Source organism: Astatotilapia calliptera, chromosome 22, assembly GCF_900246225.1.
Source record: "Astatotilapia calliptera chromosome 22, fAstCal1.2, whole genome shotgun sequence".
Lineage (NCBI taxonomy): Eukaryota > Metazoa > Chordata > Actinopteri > Cichliformes > Cichlidae > Astatotilapia > Astatotilapia calliptera.
Genome location: NC_039322.1, coordinates 23,742,048 through 23,762,779, shown reverse-complemented (window position 1 = coordinate 23,762,779; position 20,732 = coordinate 23,742,048). Strand labels below are relative to the sequence as shown.

Here is a 20,732-nt window from a genome sequence, read left to right as displayed (position 1 = left end):
GTGAGCTACAACAACAGTCTTCTCATGAGTGGAAATTCTCCCCAATGCTCAGTTGAATTGTAAAACAAAAAAATCCAAGGGCTGCATCTCAGACTCTACAGGCCTCGGTTAGTATGTTATATGTTAAAGTTCATCACAGTACAAGTAGGAAAAGTCTGAACTAGTATGGCTGGTTTGGAAGGACTGCAGGGTGACAGCCGCTTCTCTCGAAAGAGAACCTGGCAGCACAGCTTAGGTTTGTACCTGAATAAGTTACAAGACTTCTGGAACAATGTCCTTTGGACAGACAAGACCAAAGTGGAGCTGTTCGATCATAATGCACAGCACCACGTTTGGAGAAAACAGAACACAGCATATCAGCACAAACACCTCAAACACTGTTGCTTGGTGGTGGAGGGGTGATGATTTGGACTTCTTTTGCAACCATGGGGCACTGGGGATATTGCAGTCATTGAATTGGCCATTAACTCAGTATAGCAAAGTATTCTAGAGTCAAATGTAAGGTCATCTGTCTGAAAACTAAGTATTGGCTGAAACACAATCAGGCAGAAACCACGAGGATTTCCCAACCACAGCAGGAAATCTACAACTGCATGGCTGAACAAGAAAAGAATCAAGGTGCTGCAGTGGCCTGGCCAAACTCTAGACCTCAACTTGATTGTGATGCTGTGGTGGGACCTTAAGAGAGTTGTGCATAAGCAAATGCCCAAACCTCAGTGAACTGAAGTTACGTTGCAAAGAAGAGCGAGCCAAATTTCTTCCACAGAGATTTACGAGACTGATCAAGTGGCACAGAAAATGATAATTGGTCGAAGAGGTTCTATAAGCTATTAAATATCAGCGTGTACTCTGTTTTTCTGCATTTTGGCCTAATTTTAAATGAAACCAAACAAATAAAGTGAGAAATCTGATCTTTGCTGTGTTACCACTGAAATGAAACTAATTTAAAAACCTTTAAGAACATTAAAAGTCACAGAGGGCGTACTTTCTTTCTGCCATGACAGCAATTGTATAATTACAGTCATTCAGTTTTGTATGGTAAATGTTTTAATGCACTCATTTGTTCTTACGCAATCTGATTTCTAATAACCTAAAACCACAAACAACATTTAATATGCTGAGAGCGAGATACAGTCTTTTGTGCTCCATAAAAAACAGAACCCAACCCTGTCACTAGGTGTCAGTGTGTGACAGAGCATTGCTGTGCTGTTCCCCTGCCTCAGTGAAACCTCTGGAGTTGATCTGGCACAGACGGGGAGATCACAGGATCTTAAATAACTGAAAGGTAGCTTGCTGGCAGCAGCCTGTTCAGACAGACAGATGGACAAAGATTTTAGAGTGAGAAGTCGTTCTACGATCTGTCTCAGGGCACTAACTGAAGTCATGAGATTACTCTTAAACAGCTCAGCAGAGCTAAAAAAGAGTGTGTGTCACTGCAAAAAACCAAAACAAAAAACAGCTGACTGGAAAAGGAATCAGCAGGAAAAGCGAAGGTTATCAAATGATACGACCAAATATCCCCAAACAAAACATTGAGCAGATAAAGAACTTTCACATTCAGCAGTTCCAGTCGGCCTTGCTGCCGAGCAAATCTGTAACTCTAGACCATCTTTACTGCACTACGCTGGCAGCTGTGGCAGCACGAGGCAGCTGTTAGTGCTTCATTTGATGACTTGGGTCACTTTTTTCCACCGGTGGCATGTTTTAACATAAAATAAAAAGTTCCCAAAAACCAGGCTGCAGTGATCACCACTATGACAATCAACAACCTGAACGTCTAACACACACCATCAATTCGCTGATGAGTTAGATGAAGTATGTGTTTATTGCTTATTTGGTGTTAAACAGCTACAACGATAACCACACGACATCGTTCATATACAAGAATACAGGAGTATAAATATAGAGTATTTGTACTACAGGGTCAAAAAACACAAGACACACATTCAAAAAGTCATTCGCTCACACATCCGTGCAAACCGGCGACCTCACAGTGCGGTTTGCACTTTACACACATTCAGTCACTCATTCACAAATCCAAATGGAAGACCAGTTCTGCCTCAAAAACAGGGCTCAGTCCCCCACGTGAAGTCTCTTTAGTGTTCAGAGTGTCGCCTGCACTCGAGGTCCTACTTCTGCTCTCCAGAGCCGTCGTTCTTCATTTGGAATAAACAGGAGTAGAAGGGAGGGGTTCGAAAATGGACTAATCCTTCAGGAGACAGCTCGTCTTTGTCCCAGTTTGACCCTCACTTAAAGGGGACGTATTATCCTTTATAAATACTATTACAGCGGTGGGCCAAAGTTTTAAAAAATGAGTTCAATTTAGGTACAAGTGATTAATTCAGATTGTTTCAAACACTATGTTTAAGATTATGATGTCACAGAAAGGGGATATTTTAGGTCCACAAACCTGTTTGTTCTCTGGCAACCAATCAAAGGAAAGCTGGCTTAACTGGAGGGTAAAAATAAGGATGAACTGACCCCCCGTATCTGACCTGAAAATCAGTCCAAGAATTTAGACATGGAGTAAGAAAGGAGCGTAACGCTGTTCAAAATAATGAAATGCAGGTTACCGGTGCCAACAGTAGCAGGTTAACTATTAAAGTTTCCTGTGTTACCTTGGAAATATCCTGCATGACCCGTGAACATGTTAAAACACAACTGAAATCACCAACGTCTTCCACAGTCTGTAGAGGAACTTTGTCACACAGTCGTAATACGCAGTTTTTTTGGCACAAGATGAGAAGAACTTTGTCTTCTGTAGCAAATACAGAGCAGGAGGGAAGGGGAGGGTCCAGGGGAAATGCAGTGCTGACACTCAACACCACAAGGGTGAAGCAGAGTCCATCAGTCATCCTGTCCCTGATTTCATTTGTTTATAATGAAAGATGTTAAACACGTGACAGCACTGATGTTTAGACAGCACAACGAATGAGACACAAAGTCATGCGGGTGTGCAGCGCTTCACTCTCCTCCCATTGTGTCTTCTGCCAGTGAATCCACTGAGTCTTAAAGCTGCGCATGGCGAGAGTTCGCGCCACGACGCATCCTCGTCACACGCTGTTGAGGAGCAGGATGGACGTGGCGGAGGTGGGAGATGTGATTTCGGGGTTAATGTAGTGGGGGTCTCGCTCATCAGCGGGATCCTCATCTCGTTCTTGCGCTACATTCAAGGTCAGCTTGTTCAGACCGCTCTCCACTGTCGCCTCTGCTCCTTCTGCTCTGTTGCCTGGAAAACACGCAGGAAGAAAAGTGCAAGGAAAGGTTCAATTAAATCAGGGAAATTATCCGACATAGAGTTTTAGACAAAAGTTAACCAGCAACTTCTACATTACGAGTCCTTCACAAGGACTCCTACTTTTATTTTAAACCTGTAACATCCTCTGCCAAAATAATTCCTCAGTCATTAGATTTGCTTTTGTTTGTCAGGAAACGTGCTCAGGATCAGGTTGCACATCAGTGCTCAGTGGGACACACACCTCTCTCCTGGTCGCAGTCTGGAGAGGAGGCGCCGCTGCACTGGCTGCGAGGGCCCAGGAGAGGCGAGGCGTGCCCGGAACTGCACACTGAGTCTGGGCTGTGAGAGCCAGAGGGGCTCGCTAGCTCCAGGACACCAGTGGGGCAAGAGGAGGACAGGATGGAAGAGGGACAGGAGGAGAGATAGGAGGATGAGGAGGGGGTGTGGAGCAAGGAGGACGAGTAAGGTTGAGGCATGTCGACGGGGGTGGAGGCAGAGGTGGAAGGCGAGGAAGAGGTTGCTTGGGGCGAGGAGGTGGAGTGCGAGTCGGCCTCCTCCTCTGAGCTGCTGTGACTGCCCTCTTCGTCGATAGACACTGACACCACTGAAACACACACACACACACACACACACACACACACACACACACACACACACACACACGGGGATGTGAGCTTGAAGACACACACATGCAAACGGCTCAACAAAAACAAAGAAATGATAACGCGGCTCGATGACGCGGGTGACTGCCCATCTCCGAGTGGGCGTGGCACTCACTCGACAAACCGTCCGACTCCATCTTGAAGTTGGCGATGTCGTCGCTGCCGCCGTCGCCTTCTGCTCCAACTCCCTGCTCCCTGGTGCCCATGGCGAGGGAACGTCGCTGGGCGTGGATCTCCTCTGAGATGCTCTCCAGGTTGCGCAGCGCCGTGCGGTACTCCGCTTTGGCAACCACAAGTTTGGCCTGAAGCTCGTCCACATGACGCTTTATTTGCTGTGAGAAATAAAACAGTGTTTCTCAGCAAAGACACCTTGTAATAAAACACAGATATATAGATTATGTTTACTCCTTCGAGTCTATGAGTAGGTGATACATACCTCCAGATGTAGGTAATACTTCGCTTTGAGTTCAAAATACGGTCTGCAGGGGGAGAAGAAGAAGAAAAAAGTGAGAGGGGGAGGAGAGAAATTTAGCCCGCTGGAAGAACAACCCTCCTCCGTGTGCAGTCACATTCCACGTCTCTATGGAGGGAGCGCAACCCAGTACTGTCAGCCAACACACAAAACATCTGGACTTCATCAGGTTACAGAAATTTCGCTTCCCCCACTTCTCGAGCGCCACTTTAGCTCAGTGGGTGAGCAGGCAACCACTTGCACCATGGCCAGAGTGCAGTGGCCTGGGCTTGAATCTGACCTACGGCCCTTTTCTGTGTGTCTTCGCACTCTGTCTCCTCTGTTTCCGGTCTATCTTCACTGCTAATCTATCCAGCAAAGGCAAAAACCCCCAACACGCTCGCATAAAAGGTTCAGGCGGCGGCAAACTTATGAGCAGCATTTCCCAAAATCCGATCACAAACCTCGATTTGTTGATGGAGCGTTTCAGTTTCTTCTCGAGCTGCCTCATGTGGCCTATGCAGGAATTGTGGTTGGCTGCTGTTTTCTTGTGCTCTGCTTCGCTGCACGTTCTCGCCTGCTCAGCCTCCATCACCTGAAACGACCGAGAAAAAAAACGCCTGAGGCTAAACCGCTCGTTCAGGATGGAATTTTTGGGCTGTGCTGCATTTATATACTTACTCTCTGTGTGGCGTGGTTAAGCATTTCCTGCCAGGCGGAGTCAAACTGCCGGGTATCCTCCTCGAGCAGCCTCTCCTCGGCCAGGGCGATGGTCTCCTTGGCTGCCTGCAGGATCTCCACCGACCGCTGGAATTCCTGAGTGGCCTTCTGCGCTTCAATCTGAGCCTGGAGTTCAGGGAAGGACAAGCAGCGGTCAGAACTTATTAAGTCAGACTGGAAACCAAATGTTCCACCTAAAAATACAATTCAGGAGGTAAATATTACTGCTAACATTTCACACATTTCTGATGTGAAACAGCTCACTGCCTGCTCCATATTTTCCCTAATAGAGTACCTTTGCTTGGCTCACTGGTCAAAATAACGCTCATTTATCATCTACTGGTTCTCGGTGCAGTCTAAAAAAAAAAAAAAAAAGAGCTGCTTATACTTCTTTCCCTACTTGCTTTAAGCCAGCTTCATCCTGATTGGTTGCCCTTGAAAAACAAAACCAAAAGATTTGAAGAGCTGTGTTCACAGCCAAAGCATGGACTGTGTATAAAAGATGGACAACGGCACACCTCCACATGCCCTCTCATGCATAAGTGCCTTAACTTTAGCCGGTAACTGGGAAAAAAACCCTCTTGGTTCTTCTTAGATTCGGCAGGAAGGCTAAAGCAGCGTATTGTTATTGGTTAATGATCTGTCAATAATAAAACATTAGCCAATGGGTGTGCAGAGTCCCAGTGTCTTTGAGCCAGAGCTGTGTGCCCAAGATGACCATGTTAGAGATATGACATCATTAAGATTAGAAAAATCTACACAAAACTGATCTTGAAACCTGAAACTTGGCTCATAGCTGAAACTTTATCCAGAGTAGAAGAATGACAAAAACTAGAGAAAAGCAAAACAGGTCCCTTATAAATCATAGTGACAAATGACTTAAAATTGCTTTCATGAAGTAAAAGTTCACTAAGTTCTTACATGGTATGAATGAACCAGGAGTCTTTGTGTTGCCTGTGTGTTTAATTTAGGACCCATACCCGCCCTCGGCCTCCCTCCCCTCACACCTCTAACCCTGAACCTGGTTCTGCTTGAGATTTCTTCCTCTGAAAAGGGAGTTTTTCCTTCCCACTGATACCAAAGGCTTACTCATAAGGAGCTTGTCTGACTGTTGGGGTTTTCTCTGTATTATTGTTGGGTCTTTATCTTACAATATAAAGCAACCCGAGGCGACTGTTGTTGTGATTTGACGCTATATAAATAAAACTGAATTGAATCGAATTGGTTGAGTCCTTATGACGCCCAAACAGGCCAACATTCATAGAAAAAGACAACTGAGCCTTGATCCAATAGACAAACAGAATCTTTGTCACTGAGGAAATCTGACACACTGTCAGTGGGCTCCTCCTGCCCACAGTCACAGTTAACAGGAGGGTTATTCTCATCACGTTGGACATATTTGGACCCACTCAGACAGGCATAACTCCAAGGTCATTGCACTGGCTGAATGCTAACATGAAGTAGTTACAGTAACTCCAATTCAATGTCCTTGAAAGAGAGAATAATAATAATCAGGGAGAAACTTTCCCTCTGGTGATTAGTATTTAACAAGTGTATTATTAACAGTACAGCAGTTCAGAGGGACATATTTCATGCTGCCTGTCTGTCGGGTTTACAATGGAACCAAACCTGCTCGTCTACTTTGTGTTTTTATCTCAAAGTGTTTTCAATGGACGATTGTTTCTACTAAATGGTCCTTTTAAACTAAGAAGTAAAGCTGTGTATTCATGTTAACACTTATTATTATGTTAACATGAATGCACAGCTCAACGTCTCAAACATCTATTCTTTAAAATCCAAGAGCGATTTCTCTACCAGCGTTTTCCATAAACAGATGCAGACGCAGAGGAAAGCAAAACCCAAGCTGAAACACATGAATTGGTCTGTATGAATGTAATCCTGCTGACATGATGTCAAGGATAAGAAACTTATGTCACTTTTAACACATAGCCTACACATTGAAGCCTATACTTGGATTTACATTATAGAAACAGTGAAAACAATTATTTTTCTTACTTATTGTGAAGCTGAAATGTAACACAGTAACACTAAAGTCACTGTGTAATATACACCATTACAACAAGAGCACCGGGTCACCTACATGCTCAGCCATGAGGTGAAGCTCCCGGTTTACAGTTTTTGTGCTTTTGTTAATAACAGAGGAAGTTTGGAGCGCTACAGTTATGGAGTCAGCAGCTCGTTGGCCATGCTTAGCTGAAACAATAATACCACTCACAGCTGATGGTTGAATATCTCGGAGGAAAGAAATTTCACTGTTGATTTCTTGCAACAGTGGAATCCTGTTACAGTGCCACACTCAAATTCAGAGAGCACATTAAAACAAGACAGACTGCATGGCTTTGTGCTTGACTTCAATCCTGTGGCAATGAGACTGAAACCACCTGAATTCAAAGGCAATATAGTGCCATCAAAATAGTCTGTCTATGATAGATAGGTACAAGTACAGTACCTGCTAACACTTTTCTGGAGGGGCTTTTTGCCTTTGATTAATAGGTCACCAGTGAGAGGTAGACAGGAAAGAGGGGCAAAGAGAGTAGGGGAAGGCATGCAGCAAAGGGCAGCAAGTTGGACTTGATCCCAGGGCCACTGCAACATATAGCCTGCTCAAGCAGTGAGCTGAACTGACACCAACCTTCTAGCAAGTATACACCTGTATACTTTGAGTGACTGAAAACAATGTGGACAAGAGCAGTGTTAATGAGCTACAAAAAAAGTTGGAGTATAACCAGGAGATTTTCTCTGTCCTTGTCCCTGATAGCAACGCACTTCACGTTACTAAGGTCAGTGTAGTCACACAAGCTGTTAACCCGTGTAACGTCGGCCATGTTTAAGATAAACCCAGCAGTGATCAGAGGTCTGCTCCAACTCACAAAAAATGTAGAAAATACAAAATCTTTGGCATCAATTGTCGTGACAGTGTTGTTGCTAAGGCCTGTGAAAGGTGACGAGAGAGAGAAAAGAGGCGGAAGATAACAGCTTTTTATTGCGCGCGATCTGCTATTTCAACAAAGTGGTAAAGATGAATCCTTCCTCTTTGTCTCTCATCGTGACCCATTTCCCAGGCTCTAAGAGCAGGGAGGTTGAGGGGGGAAACAGAAGGAGGGTAATAGATATTTAATGAGGCAAAAACAAGAAGAAAAACAGAAAAAAGGAACTGAAACATTAAAACAACATCCATCAAGATGAAGACAGAAAGAGACACAAAAATACCAGAACTTCCCAATCAGAGCAGCTTTTCTCGTTGCTGGCTTGGTGGTGTTTCCATGAAGTGTCAGTGCTGTGTGAGTTTCTGCCTTTTGCAAAAAGCCTGACGAAAAGTCTTTGTCACCCTCGTGAATAACATGTCAACGCTTGAGAACACAATTTGCCATTATCTTCATGGCACAAAAGCACACTGAGCTTCAGACACCACGCACATAATGAATGGGCTTTGTTATCAGTTAATTAAGTTGATGTCATAGAGACCAAATCATGTGACACTCAGAACCAAACAATATGATGTTCTTTGGATCTGAAATAGCCTGGCAGGCTGTGATATGCACCATGGCTGCATGTGTGTGTGTGTGTGTGTGTGTGTGTGTGTGTGTGTGTGTGTGTGTGTGTGTGTGTGTGTGTGTGTGTGTGTGTGTGAGAGAGACTCATTCATGTGTCAGACACAGTCACCCCGTCTGATGTCTAAGTCTCTCTAAAGACATCCTATTTACAATTTCAAACGGGTGAGATGGTTGCAGGGCTGGGAAAGGTGGAGAAAGGTGACTAATACCCAATGTGGTGAGGGTGGGATATGCAGGGTGTGGACACAGACAGCCAGACAGGCAGCGGTGCAGAAGTGAATGCTGGGTAAAAGGGACAAAAGAGAGGACAGTGCAGGAAAATACCCCCCGCCCACCCCAATCGTTGTTGGAATGTAAGGGGGAAAACATGGGGGGCGGTGTTTGAGGGGATGTAACTGGCTTATGGGTGGGGGTAGATGGAATATGTGTGTGTCTGTGGTGGAGGGTCAGTGAGGTCATGCATGAGTCCTTTTAAAGTAGGTCGTGTATTAAATATTAAATATTTGTCTATAAATCATAACCAGACAATACGCCAGTTTAAACCCGAGACCGTTATCGGCTTTGCTCTGTTTAAATCACCCAAACACACACGCGCACACACACACACGCACGCACGCACGCACGCACACAAGCAAAGGATTTTGATCCTTTCGTGCAAATGCCGGTCCCATCAAAATTCAAAACCTGCAGTAATCCCTGGCTCTCACGTGTTAATACCAGAAGCAGATGCCACCTGCAGGTATTTTGTCACAGCGCAACAGAGATAAGCAACATACACACACATACGTACATTCACACACACACGTGTACAAAATCTATTTCAGTTTGACATGCAAATGTCAGCCTTCTGATGCATGACTCATAAGCTCCTGCATTGGCTAGGATGGAGGGGTGGAAGCTTCAACAGCCTGGAGCAATAAATGAGATGAGCCACTGCAGAGGGAGAAGCACAGACTTGGTGTCCTAACCTTTAGGTTGTGTTGCCCTGCTTTGTGTCTCCCTGCAGCAGTGCTGCAAGCATGACAAGTACTCCCAGATCCAGCAAAAAGAAACAAGTCAGGCCATGCAAAATGTCGCAAGTCTATCACCACGCAGAGACTGCGTGTGCGTGTGTGCATGCGTGAGACACTAGCTTAAGATGCAGAGCTGTGACTGAGTTTAAATATAGGCGTCATGTGACCGTACTCCCTTTAAGTAGATAGAAGCGGCTCTGTTTAAACTTCTCATTGTTAATCCTCAGTAATCCTGCCCTCACACTGTCTGCTGACCTTGGAGTCACTCCCGCTCACTCTTGTGAATGTGTGTGTGTGCATGTGTGTGTACCTGTCTTGCCACTTTGCGGGCCTCCCAGTAGGGTTTGGAGTCATCCACGGCTCGCCCGATCTTCTTCACCTGCTCATCCAGTTTAACTGTTGCCTCAACCAGCACTGCTCGGAACCTCTGACGGAAGTCCTTCACACACACACACAAACACACACACTTAGAAATGAGGAGAGGAACTTATCGGGTCACACTATTAGGTTGGACATGGTAGACTGTTCAAAGCACCACTGTGTCTTCAGTGCAGCGTTACAGAACAACAACTGTGGTTATTATTTATATCTGTGTAATATCAGGCCTTATTGTGGTGTGAGATTTCCTGTTGCCCCCATTAGTCATACCCATATACAAGAGCATGGTTTACCCATGTAACACACAACTGTAGAGTGTGTAAACTATATTTTGTTTTCTTTGTTTTATGCAGTGGGTGTGTCAGCTCTCATTGTTGCTGAGCAGCATTGCTTATGTTTTTTGGTGGTGACCCACTGAATGAGTATGAGTAAGGATGAAGCATTACTGCAGGAGGGCCCAATATCCGTGTGCATTTATGCAGCTACTTTTGTGTGTCTGTGTATGCTTTAATTTGCTGAAGAGGGGTTTAAAAGCAGCTGCATCCTCTTCACAGAGCACAGATCGGCATAAATGAGCGGTTAAAGAGGGAGAAGGGAGAGGGCGCTACAGGAAACACACTTCCTGTGACATCATCGCATTTCCTACGTCCTGTTCCTGCAAAGACGGGTGACACGTCACAGAATCTACAAGGTAAACTCTGTGAGCACGCTGCTGGCCTTACATACTGCTCAGGAAACTAAATAGGGGCCCGATTGTTGGAACTGGGCACGACCATACACAAATATAATGTTTGTGCATTCAAATGCCAAATGTTCAAAACTAGTTTAATCAAACAAATTCAAGATTTATTGTAAACAAATGGAATAACTGCGGTGTGAGAAAGTCTTGAGTCACCCCTTATTTCTTTATATTTTACTAAGAAAGTGGGAAACGTGCAGAGGTTACTGAAACATCAGCAAACATCATACAAGACAACAAAAGAATGAGGTAATGTCAAAGACAAATCTACTGAGAATAAAACTTATTGGATGACTCACTTTTTTTGTTTGAGTCACCTATTCCACGCTGCACCGTTACACTGAAACCTGGGGTTTCCCCACCTGTCAACACCTACTTTAAGCCCTGCTATGACCACCTTTACTCATCATCACAGTCTGAACTCCCTTACATAAGCATACTGGCCATTTCTTTGAGTCGTCTTCAGGAATAGTTCTCCAGGCTTGTTGAAGGACATTCAAAGCTCTTCTTTGGATGTTTCTGCCTTTTGTTTGGTTCTCTGTGAGCATGATCGCACACTGCTTCAATAATGTTGAGGTCCAGGCTCAGGGGAGGCCAATCCATGACTGATAGTGTTCTTTCATTGTGCGCTTTTCTATTCAGGCATGTTTATAATGCACTATCAGTGTGTTTGGTATCACTGTCATACTGAAAAATGAAGCTGCTGATCACACACTGTCCACTTTTCTTGATGGTAGTTTTCTGCATTCAGGGCCCAAACATTTCAACTTAACTGTAATTTATTTATATAGCTTCAAATCACAACAAGAGTTGCCTTAAGGCGCTTTATATTGTAAAGTAAAAACCCTACAATAATACAGAGAAATCCCCAACAATCATATGACCCCCTATAAATGACTGCTTGGTGGGAAGTAAAAACTCCCTTTTAACAGGAAGAAACCACCAGCAGAACCAGGCTCATATGGAACGCCAGGACTGCCATAATGAATTAATTAAATACACCATTAAATAATTAATTAAATGTGTCAATAATTAATTAAAATTGGAATTAATTAATTAAATAAATAGTTATGACACATGTAATTAATTAATTATTGACACATTTAATTAATTATTTATGTATTTCACATTTTAATTAATTATTGACACATTTAATTAATTAATTATTGACACATTTAATTAATTATTTATGTATTTCACATTTTAATTAATTATTGACACATTTAATTAATTATTGACACATTTAATTAATTATTTAATGATATATTTATTTATTTCATTTTGGCAGTCCCGGCGCCTGGCTCTCGTCATGAAATAATTTTATCTGTCAGCCTCACCCATCAAACTCAGGGGGCGGGGTTAACGCTGCCCATGCAGCTTCTCTAACATTTGATTGGTTGCCGTGCAAAGTAAGTCAAAACAGGTCGATCCTAGATAATCGATTGCTTGTGTAGACTTGGGGCAGCCAGTTATCCCAGAATGCAGATCAAATCACAGGCAGCAATGGTGGTGGTGTAGTTTTAAAATACCCCGTTTTTCTGTCACCAGCTACACTTTTAACAGTGTTTTAGCCGCGAATGTCGCGCCGTATGTCTGGTCAGGTTGTCAACATAGAACATGCTTGCAAAAGTGCTCAGATGTTTTCAGAGATTTCACTAGCTCTGCTAACAGTTAGCATGCAGAGCGCACCGAGGGGGTACATTAACCGGTTTGTTTACATATTCCACTCTCCGTGTTCCACATGTTGCATTCGCAGATTCTCATTTTCACCGAACGATCGTCTCTTTCCGCCTGGTCTTGTGTCTCTGTGCTTCTGTAACATAAAGAACGAGCTGACATTTTTCTCACGAAACCAGCGATCAGCTCAGCAGACCCTCAGTTTACCTGCATGCATCCTCCTCCTCATCTGTCAGCTGTTTAACACCTGCTGCTAATTCAAGAAACAGGCCTACGTTACCTGGTGATAGTCACAGTTTAACTGGGCAGCCGGTGCTCGATATAAAGCAATGTCAGCGCATTTTTCTGCACAAGATAAGTAAATATAGTGTTTTCCCCGAGCGCAGAGCTGCTGGAGCTCGTTTCCTTACAGAGCACTTTATAGGCGAACAGCTTCATCAGCGGCTGATGTCCAATCACCAGCACACATTTCAAACCTCAGCTGAGTTTTAGCTCTCAGTGGTTAAACGCTGGACTTCATTCACTCAGGTTCTGTCTGTCGGGTCACGTTTACTTCGCTGTTTTATTTACAACTGAGCAAATCGGTTTGGCTGAGGTTAAAGTTACGTTTCATAACTGCATAGTTTCACAGACGTTTAATGGTTCACTGGCACATGTGTTAGACTGAACTATCATCTAAATATCATCTGTTTTTTAATAGTTATTCAACTGTATTCTAAGCACCAGCTGTCTGTTAGAATGTGATTTTTTTTCTCTCTCTGTTGGCAGAGGTATAAAAATGCGCAGGAAAATCTGACGTGCATGGCGAACTTCACCGACGATATTTAGGGAGGAATAAACACACATCAAACATAAATGAACCATTTGCCTGTCTCCATAATTGAGAGAATTTTCTCTTCTTATATCAACACTCTCTCTCTCTCTCTCTTTTTTTTTTTGCTTTTTCGGTCATGTTATGTTTACCTGTCAAAGGCTTGTTACAAACTATGAAACACATTGTGCAGACTTCTGGATGTTAGAAGAAAACGAATACTGCTCATGAATGAGACTAAAGGCAGGAAGGTGTCCTTTAAAACTAAACATGTTAATAGGACCTCCCTGTTTATATCATAGTTTATGATATAGCACGTGTATTTCAGTAATAGCCTGCTGAGGCCACTATACGTGCTGGCCTCATATCAAATGTGAAGGCAGACTGAGTCTATGTTTGACGTTTGTTTATATCTAATCTTCCTTTTCAAACATTTAAACAGCAGCGAGTCTGCAGCTGAGGGAATACAAATTCAAATTGTCGGAACAGGTTTGCTCGTTTCTTGGATTCATTTGGTGATTTATTAAATGTATAACTGTAATTCTAATCTGCTGCTGAGTCTCTTACACTTTTCTTTATGCTGTATATTTTCACGTCTCTGGAATAGTTGGCAGTTAGATAGTCAGCTGGGAAACTCATGGAGCTGAGGATATCGTGGATATGCTGACCTCGCTGCGTGGTGTACAGAGCGAGGTCAGCATGATTAATATTCACAATAAAAATATTAGCCGAACATCATGAAGTCTGTATGTGTTTCATAGTGTCGAACAACCTTTGTACAGTTAAAGCCAGCAGTTACTACATGACGGAAACACCAACGTTATCTCTTTTATGTGTTTATACACAGGTCACGCTGATTACTGAACAAAAACCCAAAGATCAGATGTTAAACAGATTTGCTCTCTCTCCTCCTTAAACATTGTGGCATGAATAAGGCACGGCGGGACCACAGAGCGACGTTCAGAGCCAACTTTATTTGATTCACATCACACCACACCACCACCAACCCCTGAGTCCCCGTGTTTTAACACGGCGGGCGTGATTGCGGATGCCGTGCAGGTGCGTCCGCACGGCCCCGCAGACCACGCCCCACCACATACCCCCATCGCCCGATTGAGGCCGGGGAGTGATCCGGCCAAACCTACTCCCCCCCGCGACCTGGGGCGAGACTCGGCCCCTACACATCGGCGCCCCAGCCCCCGACCAAGCGACGGGGAAGCGTCCGTTCTGGTGGCCGCCCGCGCATCCAGCGGCAACGGCGAAGCTGGTCCGGAGGTCGGCCGCGTAGCAAGCGGACACGGCCCCACCGGCATGGCCGTGTGCTCCTGCACACAGGCGGCTGGGCAGACGCCAGGCGCGCAGAATCGACTGGTGGCAGCGAGGCTGGACTAGCCAGCCCGCCGATCCCCGGCCTAGCGGGGCTGTCCCGCTCCTCTGCCTCCAACTCCGGCTGCACAGGCTGCCCTGGAGCAGGGACCTCCGTCTCCCCGCACAGCTGCTCCGCCACCGCCTCCGCCACTCCCGTTTGGAGCGGCTCCCCGCACTGCGCCTCCGCCCCCAGCAGGCACCGCCCCTCGCCCCCCTCCGGGTGGAGCGACTCCTCTGCCTCCGGCAGGTGTAGACCCTCGCCCGCCTCGTCCTCGGCCTCCGATTGGAGCGGCTCCTCCACCGCTCCCGGCAGGAGCAGCCCTTCACCCGGCTGCTGCTCCTCCTCCTCCGGCAGGCTCGGACCCCCGCGTGGCTCGTCCACCACCTCCGGCTGCCGAGGTGACCCACACGGCTCCTCCACTGTCCTCGAGACACACTTGTGGGGGTGGCGCCCAGGCCCAGAGCAGCGCTGCCAGCTCTGCCATCTTCCCCAGGTGGCGTTCGCTCTCCTGCCGCAGCTCCTCCTGTTGGCGACGCACCTCCGCCGCCTGCTTCCGCTGGGTGGCCGCTATTTCGGCCACCATCTCGGCCAGCTCTTTCCTTTCCTGGCTCTGGTAGGTACCCGCCATGCCGCCTCCTGGGTTTCGGCACCAATGTGGCATGAATAAGGCACGGCGGGACCACAGAGCGACGTTCAGAGCCAACTTTATTTGATTCACATCACACCACACCACCACCAACCCCTGAGTCCCCGTGTTTTAACACGGCGGGCGTGATTGCGGATGCCGTGCAGGTGCGTCCGCACGGCCCCGCAGACCACGCCCCACCACAACATGTTTTTAATGTTAGTTATAATTCAGAATTGGCGACTGAAACACGTAGGACACATAAGAACATCAGGAAATAAAACACCGATAAATATAACCTCAGTAAAAGAAGTCAGCGGGGGTTACTACAGCTGTGTACCGGGGCCTGCGCTTTGTCGGTGGGATTGCTTGCGAGGCGAGCGGGTCTATCCCACGCTTTGCCGTGAGACTGGGACGACATCTCCGAAATCATCGAAACACTTTTGCAAAGAGGCTGTATCTTGACAAACCGACCAGACACATGAAGATTAAACCACTACATTCTCGGCTAAAAAAATATTAAAACGGTATTTGGTAACACACAAACAGGGTTTTTCAAAGCTCAGTTCTGTTAGCTTCCACATGCCGGTTGTTGTGTGCTAGAAACAATGGCCACCAGGCCAAAGCAATGGTTTTGACTCGATCAGCGTTAACCCCGCCCCCTGAGTTTGATGGGTGAGGCTGACAGATAAAATTATTTCATGATGAGAGCCAGGCGTCAGGACTGCCAAAATGAAATAAATAAATATATCATTAAATAATTAATTAAATGTGTCAATAATTAATTAAATGTGTCAATAATTAATTAAATGTGTCAATAATTAATTAAAATGTGAAATACATAAATAATTAATTAAATATGTCAATAATTAATTAATTAAATGTGTCAATAATTAATTAAAATGTGAAATACATAAATAATTAATTAAATGTGTCAATAATTAATTAATTACATATATCATAACTATTTATTTAATTAATTAATTCCAATTTTAATTAATTATTGCCACATTTAATTAATTATTTAATGGTGTATTTAATTAATTCATTATGGCAGTCCTGGCGTTCCATAGGCTCAGGGTTGCCATCTGCAATGACTTGTTGGGGTTGAGTGGACCAATACAGGACAAACACACGCCGTGGAAGAATTTGGATTTGGATTCATGTCTCCATCAGTCCTGTTGTCACTTATTTTCAGTGGCAGCAGGGCCAGATGCATCTCTCAGGTCCTGTTTCAAGGCTTTTCTGGATTTAAAAAAAATTCCTGAAAGATACTGCGTTTAAGTCAAAGTTCGTCTGGGTGGATGCTCCCCATAAGCAAAAGACCAGAATACTCTAGAGACATTCAAGAGGTGTGTACCCAAGATGATATCCCTTCAGTGACATCATACAGAGCCAAGAGTAGAAAAAGCTTAATTTAACTTTTCCATACAATAACTGCATTATTTCAATTCACCACAGCAAATGTTATATGTATGACAAAAACATAAGGACATGTATATTAAGCTCGTTAAGGCAGCTCAGCTCATCAGGAGCTGACAGATTCAATTGTTCCTCTGGGACAATAATAAAGAAGACTTAGTTATCGCTTCATAATAAAGGTTAAAATTTAAAATTCTGTTTATTTTCTATGGGAGGCTCATGATGGCACGCATCACAAGGGCACAGTCCCACATCTGCCAGACATAGAAGAGATTTAACGTTGTGTTGGCAGGCAGAGTCAACTGTGGATTTAAACTCTCCGCCCCAACTTACTCATCCTCTGAATCTACCGTACATCATTTTTAATCAGCTCCAGGCTGCAGGAGGACCCCCTGCAGCCTGCCAGGGGCTCCTTCCATAGTCCTTAGCTCCTCCTTAGCTTTTTTTTTGTTGCCTCCAGATGCATCCATGTTTCTTCTTCTGTTTGCTTGTGTATTCACATCGATCACCCTACTTATAATGCTGTTTCCTGTAAACACTGCCAAAGCTGTGAAAAAGCTGAGCTTTCCAAAAAGCACCAAGAAACAATACGTTAAAAAATAAAATCAGGATATATATATATATATATATATATATATATATAAGTTAAAATTCAGCTGGAAAACATGGATTAAAACATGGATTACAGGAAAATCTCTCCTCCTGTCCCTCTCTGTCTCTGTGCGTGCTGTTACAGTCATTCCAGCTGTGGTTTGCTGGGTTTGGATGTGAGCGCAGGGCTAATGAGAAACAGAAGAGGCCTACTTTCAGGAAAACAAAAAACTGAGGCCTCGCTCTGGAATGTTTTCACTTTTCCTCAACAGTGACCCAGCTAGCACACACTTGAGCCGAAGCTGCCCCTTCTGTGTGCCGTCTGCCCTCCTGCAGTTGTTCGCTTCACTTTACATCCTTTATTCCTCCATAATGTGTCTGATTCCTGTTTCTGTTCAGACTCCTAAATGAACGTGAGTGTTATGAGCAAATAGATGAATTTCACCAACCGCTCCACGGCAGTGTTTCCGACTAAGACCACAGCTGCACTAGGAGTTTATAAAGTGCAGGGAGGGACAGTTCCTGCTTCAGTTTTTCCACCTCTTCCCACTGATGCACATTTAGTAGTTTTCCATCTTTCGAAAGCTTTCCGTTTAGACTGTTTTAAAACAATGGCACCGTTGCTAGGCAAATCCCTGACACTACAGTGGCAGAGAGACAAATCTCACAGCGCTGACACGATTTCTCACCACTTTAGAGTTTTAAAAAAAGTGAGACTTAGTGACTGCTGGGTGGGTGCCAGAGCTCGGCTTACGCCCTGCTCTCGGTGTTTGAGGGGCAATAATTCTGATGCCAGCAGTGTGTGTTGTTGGGTCTCACCTCCAGCTCACTCTCCCAGCGGTTAATGTCGTCTGTAGACTGGTTCAACTTCTCCAGCTCTCCCTGTTTACAGAAAACACACCAGTGATGGAAAACACACACACAGAGAGGGAGAAAGGGAGGAGTGTGATTAAATAAGACTGGCAATCCTCAGGCTGTGACTCGTGTTAACCAAATTATTGAACTTACAGCTCTCAGTAGGTCATTTTGGAGACAGTCAAAATATGACACACACACAAACACACACAAACGCTCTGACATTTTTTAACCTACTGTCACTCCACATCTGGAATCATTGTCCTAACCCCACCTTACCTGTATCCTGGGGTCCACTTCTTCCTCCTCGTCAGCACCCTGCAGGTCATCCTCACAGGTATTCCCATTTCGCTCCATTGTCGGAATTTCTGGGAGATTTCTGGTAACCAAACGAGGGTCTTCGGCGCAAACTAAGCGCGACCCCGGGGTGCTGAACAGCACAGGAGCGATCCAAACACGCTCTAACCTTTAGCGCGGTGCATAGCTGGGCTTTTTAAAAGCGGGCAGCGAGTTTAAAGAGACGTCCACCCGCGGGAAGAGCGGACACGCGAACTACAGCGGACCACAACCTCGCGGAGGACGAGCTGCGAACGAAGAGAGCGTTTAACTACAGCGAGACCTACGGCTACTTCCGTTTGGGACATTCAAAATAAAAGCGGCGCGTAACGTTTACGTCTGCAAGCCGGACCTGAAAGGGGGAGGGGCCAGGCACGTGTCTTATTACAAAGCTGTTAGCTTAAAAGTGGCGCTGCGCGTGAGTTTATGTTTGATGGATACTTGCTCTCAGATTATTTATCTGGACATTATATTTTAGTTACTTATAATCTTACTGCACAAGCTTTTTAAACCAGATACAACAGATGAAAGTACCGATAAACGTATTATCGATTTTACCGATAAACAATCACATGCATGATCTGTTGATGTATGCTCAGTCATCCAGGTAAGGACATCCCTCAAGGTTGATTTTGTGAATCTGGACTTAACGTTTTCAGTGGGAGAAACATTTTGTCACTTATACAAGTGACTTCGTCTGTCTCAGCTGACTACAGGTTTGCCCAGCCTTATAAACAGTCCATTTACACAATGACTGAAACTCCCACACTGAATGAACAGTGGGCTTTGACGCCAGTTTCTTGATCATTGCAAACTGTCATGACCATTGATCTGCAACCACCGATCAATGGCTGTATCCCAATTAACGGCCCACAAGGGCCGCGTACTCAAAGACCGCTAAGGCCGGAAGTGCGAGGCTTGTAAAATGGGACGGTCTAGCCTCCGTCGCGCTGCCCAGGTTGCCTAGCAACCATGATACTAACAGCTGGAAACGTTTCATACAGCTTTGTTTGACAGAAATGAAGGAGAAAATCTTTTGTTCATTTGTTTGTTTGTTTCTACATGAGCTTTGATCATTCTCTGTAAGATTAAGGTCAGCTATTGGACGGCGTATATTTTAAAGTAAAGGCTTTAAAACCAAGTTAGTACAAACGTCACATAACTTTGCCGACATGTGGCCAACAGTAATGTTTTAGTGTTCTTCGTTATTAAACATTTGCACATAAATAAGTGACATAATATTCAGTATTTACTTAAAGTTTACTCTTCGGGCGCCCCTCATCCGCCGTTTTTTTCCGGCAAAATTATCCACACCCAGCGCCGCGCTATGCATTCTGGGATATGTTGGGCCACGAAGTCTACACCGCCACATCCTTAAAATTCAGGGAAATTAAGGACGCATTTGAGGGCCGCAATTCGAGCAGCCTTTGAATTGGGACAACCTTCGTCGCGTCGCTGCGACATAATCGGCCTTAAAATGCGGCCCATAAGGCTGCAGACCCTGACTTGGGATACAGCCATTGACCACTGATCATTGGCCATAAGTACCAGTTGGGGAATTTTACTGACCACGCTTTACAGCTGTAGGTCATTTTAATTACTTATGATCTATAGCGGTGGGTAGCTTAGCAGTGTTGGTCAAGTTACTTGAAAAAAGTAATCAGTAACTAATTACCGATTACTTCCCCCCAAAAAGTAATCCTGTTACATTACTGATTACTTATTTTCAAAAGTAATTAATTACTTAGTTACTTTTTAAAAACACGATTTACAACCTGAATAGGTAATAAAGTGATAGATCTTTCAGCCCAATTCTACTTTTTCTGCATAATTCATCATACAAAATGTAATCAAATGGAAAAGTCCTTTTTTAAAACTTGTTTTATTAGTTTTAGTCTTTTAACTTTATGCATCAAGCAAAAAAAGTAACGGTAATCTAATTATTTTGCAATAGTAATCCCTTACCTTACTCGTTACCCGAAAAAGTAATTAGATTACAGTACTTCCCATCTCTGTAGCTTAGTCTATAACCCGGGCAAACATGAGGCCTGGGGGCCAGAATTAGCCAAGCAAAGACTCCATTTCGGACTACTGGACGGCTTTGGAAAATGCAAAGGACGGCATAAATACTTTACCTTTTAAATGTATTTTAATTTGTTTAGCAGCTTTTTCTTCTGGTAATTACCAGAATTACACGTCTTTAAAGACGTTCCCTATTGCCATTCATACTACAGAGTAATACTATGTAATACTAAGTAAATATAGGGCCA

General features: G+C 44.5%; 1 protein-coding gene across 1 annotated transcript; it reads right to left on the bottom strand.

The window, feature by feature from the left end:
- Nucleotides 1-1,802: 1,802 nt before the first annotated feature.
- Nucleotides 1,803-18,746, bottom strand: LOC113014236 (SH3 domain-binding protein 5-like). The gene is made up of 9 exons (XM_026155632.1): nt 18,406-18,746; nt 18,091-18,153; nt 9,970-10,098; nt 5,033-5,197; nt 4,816-4,946; nt 4,337-4,379; nt 4,016-4,232; nt 3,480-3,842; nt 1,803-3,229 (listed from the first exon to the last, which is right to left on the bottom strand). Exons 1-9 carry the CDS (start codon nt 18,481-18,483, stop codon nt 3,054-3,056), a joined length of 1,365 nt encoding a protein of 454 aa, XP_026011417.1. The 5' UTR covers nt 18,484-18,746; the 3' UTR covers nt 1,803-3,053.
- Between the last annotated feature and the right edge of the window lie 1,986 nt (nt 18,747-20,732).